Here is an 11,596-nt window from a genome sequence, read left to right as displayed (position 1 = left end):
TATTAGGAACACTAATACTGTGTTTGACCCCCTTTCGCCTTCAGAACTGCCTTAATTCTACGTGGCATTGATTCAACAAGGTGCTGAATGCATTCTTTAGAAATGTTGGCCCATATTGATAGGATAGCATCTTGCAGTTGATGGAGATTTGTGGGATGCACATCCAGGGCACAAAGCTCCCGTTCCACCACATCCCAAAGATGCTCTATTGGGTTGAGATCTGGTGACTGTGGGGGCCATTTCAGTAGTGAACTCATTGTCATGTTCAAGAAACCAATTTGAAATGATTCGAGCTTTGTGACATGGTGCATTATCCTGCTGGAAGTAGCCATCAGTGGATGGGTACATGGTGGTCATAAAGGGATGGACATGGTCAGAAACAATGCTCAGGTAGGCCGTGGCATTTAAACAATGCCCAATTGGCACTAAGGGGCCTAAAGTGTGCCAAGAAAACATCCCCCACACCATTACACCACCACCACCAGCCTGCACAGTGGTAACAAGGCATGATGGATCCATGTTCTCATTCTGTTTACGCCAAATTCTGACTCTACCATCTGAATGTCTCAACAGAAATCGAGACTCATCAGATCAGGCAACATTCTTCCAGTCTTCAACTGTCCAATTTTGGTGAGCTCGTGCCAATTGTAGCCTCTTTTTCCTATTTGTAGTGGAGATGAGTGGTACCCGGTGGGGTCTTCTGCTGTTGTAGCCCATCCGCCTCAAGGTTGTGCGTGTTGTGGCTTCACAAATGCTTTGCTGCATACCTCGGTTGTAACGAGTGGTTATTTCAGTCACAGTTGCTCTTCTATCAGCTTGAATCAGTCGGCCCATTCTCCTCTGACCTCTAGCATCAACAAGGCATTTTCGCCCACAAGACTGCAGCATACTGGATGTTTATCCCTTTTCACACCATTCTTTGTAAACCCTAGAAATGGTTGTGCGTGAAAATCCCAGTAACTGAGCAGATTGTGAATACTCAGATCGGCCCGCCTGGTACCAACAACCATGCCACGCTCAAAATTGCTTAAATCACCTTTCTTTCCCATTCTGACATTCAGTTTGGAGTTCAGGAGATTGTCTTGACCAGGACCACACCCCTAAATGCACTGAAGCAACTGCCATGTGATTGGTTTATTAGATAATTGCATTAATGAGAAATTGAACAGGTGTTCCTAATAATCCTTTAGGTTAGTGTATATTCTGCTTTACCAGGTGCCAATCTGGACAAAAGCAAGAAGATCTATAACTATCAACAATCACGGGCCAGACGTGTCATTGAGAACTCATTTGGTATGATGGTTGCATGGTGGAGAATTCTAGGCAGACCATAGGAATTCCTACCAGACAAATGTACACATGTTGTGAAGGCCTGTGGTGCACTGCACAACTATCTGGCCTATACAGATGCTGCCAACACACCTGCAACAAAATATATACCACCTAATTTCAGACTCTGTTTTGAACAATGGTGAGGCACAGCCGTACTTAACAAAAAAACAAGTACCGTCATGTTTTCAGAATTTTGTCATTGACTTGGTATCGAAGACTCAATTCTCGTGACATCCCTAGTTTGGACATCTGGCTATGATATTTTATAGCCAGTCACAGTTTTTACAGAGATGGTATTTATCAGTAGACCTCATGATATATTGCTGTTTGTTTTTTGCTGTTTTAGCTCTCTGACATTCTATGACAATCGCTATACAAGCTGCTCATATTGTAATCATTAGACATACCAGAAAGATTACACACATGGGGAATCTCATTTGACCTCAGATGCTTTATGAATACAGACCCAGAACTACTTACTGTAGATTGGTGTAGAGTTCTTTTTAAATGGACAACTGCATGCATACGCCATCTACATAGAAGTTGCATACAGTATTCTAATAGTGTTATACAAACGTAATTGCTTTGCGAGCACAGCACAATGTTTAATAGATTGTTTTGAAAGGACTATCACTGGATTATTTCATGCAAAGTGTGCTCTTTGGGGGAATTAACAATACTTCAAATTCAGTGACAAAATGGTATGCAAGATGGTATGCAAATGAAATGTACAAGCTAAAGTTGTTTGCCTTCATTTACATCCATGAATTGATGGTGTCACAGAGACACCCATCCTTTCATGTCTTTACCATACAATTTGGATTTAGAATTCTCTGATGGGCCATTTGTGACATCCTGGACAAACATTCCATTACACTTGACAATAAAGATGCCTGGCAGACAAAAAGTCTCAGAACTGAACTATCTTCAGAGTGTGTGTACATTATTTACTTTCTCTATATGAATGTGCGGCTTCATTAATTACAGATTTTTTAAGGCATTTTGGTTTCTTATGTTGACGGTCATCAAGTTGGAGAATCCATATTTCTTTTATGACTTCATGGACAACTTGATGCCTCCCATGGTACCCAAACAATGGGCCAGCACCCCTCCCCTGCAGGGTAGGCCCCTTACTAACTTGGGGCTAGTGGGGTTTAGGAATTACAGCTCTTTGTTATGTAGCCCCCTCTTTTTCAAAAGGATTAAAAGTAATTGGAAAATTGACTCAAAAGCAGTTTCATTGACAGGTGTGGGCTATTCCTTCATTATTTCTTCATCAGCTAAGCAGGTCTGGAGTTGATTCCAGTTGTGACATTTGCATTTGGAAGCTGTTGCTGTGAACCCACAACATCTGGTCAAAGGCTCTCAATGCAAGTGAAACAGGCCATCCTTAATACACACTGGTGAGCATTGCAACACAAAAAGGCCTGGACGTCCACGGAAGACAACAGTGGTGGATGATTGTAGGATCCTTGATGTTCATACTCACCACACATACCTATAGACTCGCCAGTCATGTTACCCAATGAGCGTGTTTGGGATCCTCTGAATCTAAGCCTTAGAACAGCCATTGAAGGGGATAACATTCCACAGCCACAGAATTTAAACAGTTTGAAAGTATATATAAGGAAAGAGGTCAAATGGAGTGAAAATGATGGCTTGATTGTTGATTTCATGAGGCAAATAGTAAGATTAAGACCTAATTAATTCCTTACGATTTACTGACCATTTCCTTATATGAACAGGAACACAGTAAAATCTTTGAAATTGTGCACACAAACTGGTAATTTTTTAAATGATGAAACCATTACGTACACACATACCCTGAAATAAAAGCTGTTAATCTAAACATTAACCTCACTGTAATTGGTTGATTCCATATCTGTTGTGTCATTAACATTCTTCTCAGGAACATAATGATGAAGTGTTGTAATGACAGAGTTGCCACATCATGGAATTCACACTGAGCTTCCTCAGCAACACTACTATGGAGGGAACTCAGGCTAATACCCATTTCAATTGGCGGATGCACAAGACAGAGAAAATTTTAAACTGATGTTAATGATGACAACAAATCCTCTACATCAGGGCTCCCAAACCCTGTTCCTGGAGATCTACTCCTGTAGGTTCTCTCTCCAACTCTAATTTAGTACACCTGATTCAAATAATTAGCTAGATGAAAAGCTTCACTGGGTTAGTCACAACTGGGGTTGAAGAGAAAACCGACTGTAGATCTCCAGGAACCAGCCCTGGTCTACATGCTATCAAGAACACAGTACACCAAATGACTGGAGCCAAGTAAGCTTTATTCAAATATTCCAAAGTTCAGAATAGGGAACTGTGAATTTCCCAATACCCACGACCACTTAAAGTTTATAAGTGGAAGTTCTTAATCATCTTATAAGGCAAGGGGTGAAGATTAGTCTAGGGTTTACATCTATTATAACAATATATTTGAGGCAAGGAGTGTTCAAACAAATACAAGCATTGTTAATGCACATAGGTTATTGTAATAGTAAAATAGCTCTTTACTTTAAAATACCATTGTAACTTAGCTTATCTTATGTAACATAACATGTACAGTAATGTCTACTTTAGTTATCCAGAAATTGTGAAACCAGCCCTAGGTTTTCTAATGCACAAAAACAAATAAATGAAGCTCAATGGAGAATCTCTATAAATCTGGAGTTTTTTAGCCCAGGACTAGACCTGATCTGTGTCTGTGAAACCAGACGTCTAATCATGGAAGAAACATTTTCCTCTTCACTCACAGTATATTCCTTTTGTCAAATTGATTGTATGATTGCTGTTGGAGAAATAATGTCAATTATCCATTGGGTATGGTAGATAACAGAAAACATATAGGCCAAAGTAGATCTAATAAAAACAATACATGCACAGGCAACACAGACTTAGACCAGTTAGCTGGAAAAAACATTAACTTGAAAGGGACCTTAGTTAAAAGATGTGTTTCTCCGTCCTGCAAACTTGGCCCTCATACGCAAGCCCAATAGCAATAAGAGTTCCTTTCAATGAGCTTCAGCTTCTTTGCCATGTGTGTGGAATGTAGGACTTACTGAACAGACTTGTACATTGACTGGTTGAAAGAAGGCTAACCCAAGGTTTTCCACTGAGCTTGCAATGCTCGTTAGAGATCAATGACTTATCCCACATGTGACATTGTATCTGGACATTTAGTGAGACTGTTTTGATTCACTAAGGTTACTTTCCGACTTACTGGGTAAAATATACAGCACCAGAGCACCTCTAAGATGAGAAACAATCCAAAAACAGAGAGAGAGTGCAGACCTAATAAGTGAGCCACAGCATCAAATGCCTGGTTTCCTTAGAATTCAGCATTGAAGGGGAAGTCCTTGTGCTTCATGCTCCTGGGTGAACAGATAACAAAAATAAATAACAATTAAGATAACATTTTCATGTTTGTGTTTGTCATGATTAGCATTTTTCCCGAAAGAGTAGCCGTTTCAGCAGGAGATAGTGTGGGATTGTATTAATATTTTGTTGAAGGAAAATATATTTTACAGCAAGGAGCCTCAAGCACTTCAGGTTAACAGATTCACTCAAGGAATGAGTCATCTAGCAACCTTCCATTCACTGGTCAGATGCTTTGACTACTAGGTTATCTGCTGAAACAAAAACAATACATCTGTACATTACGTACTTACCATGTCATAGCGCAGACTCTCCAATTTCGGTTGAAACCTAGTATAGTTTTCATTTCTTCATCACTCAATGAAAAATCAAACACCTACAAGTAAAATAAATAAAAACAATTAAACCCAGATGTGGGCTAAATGATATTGTCAGATCTGCACAAACTACAAATTTACAGGTGATAATACCTTGAAATTCTCCTGTATACGTGCTGGTGTTATGGACTTGGGAATCACAATCGTGTTCCGTTGGATATGGAAGCGGATCAGGACCTGAAGTTAGGAAAACAGGGATGGAGGAGGAATGTCACCAAAAAACATTGAAAGATAGGTTTCGGGCTGGCATGATATGGGAACGGGTATTAGAGTAATTTACCTGAGCAGAGGTCTTCTTGTGTTTCTCAGCAATCACCTTGATGTTAGGATCCTCCAGGAGAGAAGGGTCATCTGGTTTGGCCCTGGAAGGACAGTGTTACACAACAATGGATGAACAAGACAGAAATCATAATTCCTACACTGAATCACGCCAAAGGTGATGTGTTTTATCAGTAAAAGATTTTCTCACCATGGTCTGTCCGGGGAGCCCAGGGGACTGTAGGCTGTCACTGAGATGCCTTTGGAGTGACAGTAGTTGATCAGCTTCTCCTGATTCAGATAGGGGTGGCATTCAACCTGGCAGTAGAAATCATTTGAGAGGTTATTTATTTCATATGCATTTTAAATGACAACAAATGGCACAATACTGTTGGAAAATTAGCGGGGTGCTATTTTAAGTTGGTGTTTTTCTTGGAAATTTGGAAAAAAGGTTGAGAGACACAAGGTACCATGTGTTTTAACACGACATATACTGACCAGAAACTTTATTACTACATAGTAGTCATAGTAGACATAGTATCCGGTAGGACCGGATGTGGACTGGAGGCGGACCTTTAATGGGAGCCCAGGACCCATTGCAGCCAATCAGAGGGGTCCACAAGAGATTTACAGTATTTCACAAAAGTGAGTACACCCCTCACATTTTTGCTAATATTTTATTATATCTTTTCATGTGACAACACTGAAGAAATTACACTTTGCTACAATGTAAAGTAGTGAGTGTACAACTTGTATAACAGTGTAAATGTGCTGTCCCCTCAAAATAACTCAACACACACCCATTAATGTCTAAACCGCTGGCAACAAAAGTGAGTACACCCCTAAGTGAAAATCCAAAACTGTCAATTTATAAATTAGTTATGCATCTAACCTCATCCAAAAACCATTGTCAAAACAGATTTCAGTGAATGTATTTTGTAAATATATTAAATATTATTTGGCCTACATACATTTTATGACTAATTACCAAATACACTGCTCTATACACTCAAACAACCTATACACTTCTGTAGCTACAACAGAGTTTTTATATAGCTAGCAAGTGCCAGACAAACGAGCTGAAAAACATGCCGTTGTTATCTTAACAAAAAGTTCAGAGCATTTGTATAGCCAACGTTACTGACCTGGTAGCCCTTGGATGAAATCTTTCTCCATGCATTATTTGTAGCATTTGTCTCTAAAAATATAATCTGACAAATCAAATAGGGCGACCACACATATCAGCCTCCCTATTTTTAGATGTGTCGTAAATCAAAAAATAATGCGTAGCGATATGGAAAGGGCTTGCATCAAAACGATGCATACACAACGCATTTGGCACATTTGGTGTGGCTGAGGCGTTACAATCCTTACAGAATCTTGCTTGTTTAACACAATGTCTGTAGATTATGATAAATCCAATCCATTAACACCAGCTCATGAGGCACATACCACACAACAACTCTTTGTCAGGGGTAACTAATAAAGTATCCTAACGCCAAACTGGCAGTCAGACACGAACACGCACACCACACAACCCCCCCACCCCCACACACACAAAACAGATAAAGCAAAACTATGAAGACACATTCCTTCAATAAGGTCAATGATACTCAGAAATGACTCAATTGCAGTGTAATACTGTGTCATTTTCTCTTCACAGATGAGAGCAGGTTCACACTAAGTACATTTGATAGACATGAAAGAGTCTGGAGACACCGTGGTGAATGTTATGCTGCCTGCAGCATCATCCAGCATGACCAGTTTGGCGGTGGGTCAGTGACGGTCTGGGGAGGCATACCCTTGGAGACCTCTACGTTCTAGCAACGATGCCATCGACTGGCCCTCACATTCCCCAGACCTGAATCAAATTGAGAACCTCTGGGACATTATGTATCGATGCATCCAACGTCACCAAGTAGGGCCACAGACTGTCCAGCTCACTGATGCCCTGATCCAGGTCTGGGAAGAGATCCCCCAGGACACCACACACAGTCTCATCAGGAGCATGCCCAGACATTGTCGGGAGTGCATGCAGACATGTGGGGGCCATACACACTGTCACATTATGAGTTGCCGTAATGAAATTCACACAAGTTGGAAGAGCCTGTGATTTCAGTTGCTTACTTCGATTTTCAGTGTGAGTTTGAATCCAGGCCTCAATCAGTTAGTGATTTAGTTTTCCATTGACCATTGTTAAATCATTTTGTTCTCAACGAATTACACAATGTACAGTAAAGATTTGATCTTTAATATATTTTGTTCCCTGACCTGATGTCTTTCTCCTTTGGGGGGCCCCCCAAGTCTTAATTCAACACTACTGTTGTTTGCTCCTTGGGGTTTAAGGCCAGGTGTCTCTGTAAAACACTTTGTGACAACTGTTGTTGTAAAAAGGGCTTTATAAATACATTTGATTGATTAATTGGGGGGGGGGGGGGGGTCAACCCCCCTAATCCCCTTGTAATTTGAACTCTGACTGTGTGCCCTTTCAGTCTACTTGACCGTCTGGTACAACCAACCACACAACAGTCGAAGTCGCTTAGATCACGCATCTTCCCATTTCTAATGTTTGGCTGAACAACTAAACCTGTTGACCATGTCTGCATGCTTTACAGAGCCAAACAAATCCCAGTTTGGCTATATTCATTAACAACCAGGGGCACCTAAAAAACAATAGTGTCCAGGGATCAGTGCTGCCAACACCTATTCAGAAACACCTATTCAGTGATAATGTACCTGGTTGTTGGCAGGTTTGTACTTGAGGCCGGGCTTGTTCAGGATGGATTCAATCTGGTCTTTGTTGAAGTTGGAGACACCGATAGCCTTGACCAGACCAGCATCCACCAGTTCCTCCATGGCCTAGTACAGGACATCAGATCAGACTGAGGCCATTATGGCATCACCAAAGGGATATTGATTACAAAAGGCCGGGTTATTCAATAGGACAAGCAACAGAAAGCTTTTGAACATTGTTCAACTGAAAAAGTAAATGGGCAATAGTACCTGGAAATGTTTTAGTCAGTTTTCTATGCAACAACCTGCTGAAGTTAGTGATATTCATTTGAAGAAAGCAGTACAGCCAGAGCTTGATTCTGATATTACATGTAGATTCCTTTGTGGGAATGCTATTTCCACACACTTAAATTATAGACACATTTGTCCTCATGCAGGCTCATAACAGGCTTTGCATAAATGGTTTCCTTGTACTCTGAATAAATGTAATTCAACTACCAAAAGCTCTGCAATTTACTGGCCAAAAGATTTTAATTTCATTCAAAAGTTGTCAGTACATTTATCCAAAGTGCTGTAAATACAGTGTACATTAAATACTGTATACGATTTTTTATGAGACTCTCAACAGATACTAATAAAATATTGTAAAGATTGGATTCAGAATACTAATGATGATTTTGAATATTTCCAAACTCAGTCATTCAACCCCCTGTAAAGTAATGTAAACTTAACTATTACAGTAAAACCTGTTTGACACTAGTTGACACTAATAATTTAGAGGACAGAAATAGGCAGGACTGTCATATTAAAAATGTCACTGTGAGTCAAAGTTAAAGTTGATATGGTTTAATAAGCAGCTATATGACTGGCTTCCCATTAATCTCCAGCAACATAAAAATAGTAAATTATCATATAGAATATGTACAATCCACTTGTCTAAACAGATTACTCCGTTACCTTTTATCAGTTTTCAAATGACAGTGGATTTATTTCTATTAAGGGGGAGATGTGATTCCAGTTGTAGCAAGTGGGTTCACTTAACCTTCTTCATTGCATGTCAAGGTGGAGGAATTATGAGGGAAATTATCAAGGTCACAATATGCCACAAGTCAATGTTCACCACAAACAAAAACTTGCAAGCTCCTCCTTGGATTTGACATTAGGATATTCAGAGGAAAGCATAACATTTGAACAATGATAAGCACACTTTACTCGAACCCCAATTTTCCTATAGTGGCCTGCAGGATCCACACTTTTCCTGACTCACCTCCCATGTATCTAGGAAGCTGGATCCATCATCAATAGTATTTCCATCACTGTCTGTTGGAAAGTGGTCATCTCCAGGCTGCGCAACAACAATAGTAGTAAAGATTCATAAAAGTAATACAACACTTTATGTACAGACCAGCACCATAAACCTGGGGTATTCAAATCTGAACATTTTCTAAACCTGAACCAGCAGAAGGATTTAAATAACTCCAGCACAAACCAATTCTGGGGTCTACTATGGCAAAAGGGGGGTGCTAATTGGGTAGTTCACCCATTATCACCCATCCTTATTTTACATAAAGTGCATTTGCTTATTTTTGATGTGGTTATAAAACAGTGAAGAAACAGCCAGAATAAGAGTATGATGGAAGACATTTTGAAGTGCATTGGAACATGTTATAATACCAAAACATCCAAAGCTATTAGTCTTACCTGAAAGCCCATGGGCCAGTGTATCAGATAGAGGTCCAAGTAGTCCAGTTTTAGATCACTCAGAGTCTTCTGACAGCCTATCTTAACCATAGACTTCCCATGGAATGTACACCACAGCTGAAGAGAGAGGAATTACTTGACTATCAACCAAATTCACAATTTCAAATATACAAATCCAATTAGTAAGACTGGATCATTTCCATTATAAAGCCTACTGTATCCTACACTGTATTTTAAGTAACATTATATTTCATATTCACTGCAATGTTGGAGGCACTAACTCAAGATGGGAGAATAACTGTTAGCCAGACGGTATCTTACCTTGCTGACCACAAAGAGCTCCTCTCTCTTCACCACACCCTCATTGATCATAGCATGGATGCCCTCTCCTACCTCTTGCTCGTTCTGGTAAACAAAAGCCCCATCAATGTGCCTGTAGCCTGCAGCTATGGCCGCTTTCACCGCCTCAGTCACTTTACCTGGAGGAGACTGGTATAGAAAAGGGAAACAGAATAATTATTTAAAAGTGATTCTGATGTATAGGTTTTAGAGTATATTTCAACTGGGTAGGAATTTATTTATAAAAGGGAATTTATGAACAAAGATCTGTATATTAAATAATTATCACAGGGACAGCAGAGTTAGCTTTAGAACAAATATTTGTGGTAAATAAAAGGATGTAATTTTCATAAAATAGAAAATACTAAGTAATTATACAGCCACTACAACATTACCAAGATCTGCAGTAACTTGCAAACATTTGGTCCCTCCCATGTTTACAGACGTGATCACAAGACCCTGTACTAAGGGGACTATGACTTCAATATAGAAATGAGTGCAGTTACATGTTTTACAAGCAACGGTTTGGACAAAGGGCATTTTGACAATTCTAGGTTACATATTGAGGAAATTAGGAATGAGGAAATGGTTGCCACCCAGTTTCAAACATAAAAATCACAGCACCAATGCTATGAAGTAACGTTTTAGAAGTGACAATCTCTAAGGGCCCACAGTACTTGACTAAGATTACAGTGAAGAAAATAGAACAGGCTGACTATATTAAGCTACAATTAATATAGCAAGTCTCTATGTAATTCCAGCTAGCTCGCCAGATATAGAAGAGATGTTATACGATAACGCTACATATACGGCTAGTTAATGTCAGTAAATAAATACAAATAGGATAATGGGAAATAAAGCCTTACAATCATTACACCTGTCATTTCAAATTGCAACTAGCTCAAGAAAGAACAGTAACATTTTTTCTTTTTTTAAAGGTTTGCGCTAACTTACTGTATTGCTCATTGTCCTAGCTAGCTAGGTAAAGCTAGCTTTCTATGGTCAATGCAAATAAAAAAAAAAGGGGGTGGATTTGCTAGGAAGGTACTTGAGTATAATATTTCAGAACCAACCTTCCACGTTCCGAGACCGATAATTGGCATTTCTGCACCGGTGTTCAACTTCACGGAATCCATCGCCCTTGTTGGAAAAGATCAACACACCTGTAGAGACCGTGTCAATTGCAGAAGAATAGTATTCTGCCAGCAGCACTAACAATGGCACACCAATGGTATGGTAATGAGGAAAACTTCAAAATAAACGCACCCTGTCAATATATTGCATTGTGTATAATTCGTAATAAATATAGTAATTTATAACCAAAGACAATATTTGTGTTATTTTCAAATGAATGCAAAGACCAATTAATGGGAAAAAGTATATCTTAAAGACTATTGAAAACTATAAGGCGATGTTTATCCAATGCAACACACTTTGACTTATGAGTGGATGTGTTAGAAAGT

The 11,596-nt window shown here is 39.5% G+C and overlaps 1 protein-coding gene across 1 annotated transcript; it reads right to left on the bottom strand.

Moving 5' to 3' along the window:
• Positions 1-3,617: 3,617 nt before the first annotated feature.
• akr1b1.2 (aldo-keto reductase family 1, member B1 (aldose reductase), tandem duplicate 2) lies at positions 3,618-11,355 on the bottom strand. The gene is made up of 10 exons (XM_010902231.4): positions 11,207-11,355; positions 10,116-10,283; positions 9,795-9,911; positions 9,361-9,438; positions 8,097-8,219; positions 5,572-5,678; positions 5,383-5,464; positions 5,196-5,279; positions 5,019-5,101; positions 3,618-4,721 (listed from the first exon to the last, which is right to left on the bottom strand). Exons 1-10 carry the CDS (start codon positions 11,267-11,269, stop codon positions 4,679-4,681), a joined length of 948 nt encoding a protein of 315 aa, XP_010900533.1. The 5' UTR covers positions 11,270-11,355; the 3' UTR covers positions 3,618-4,678.
• Between the last annotated feature and the right edge of the window lie 241 nt (positions 11,356-11,596).

The sequence above is a fragment of the Esox lucius genome, chromosome 23 (assembly GCF_011004845.1).
Source record: "Esox lucius isolate fEsoLuc1 chromosome 23, fEsoLuc1.pri, whole genome shotgun sequence".
Lineage (NCBI taxonomy): Eukaryota > Metazoa > Chordata > Actinopteri > Esociformes > Esocidae > Esox > Esox lucius.
This window is presented reverse-complemented; position numbering and strand designations above follow the sequence as displayed.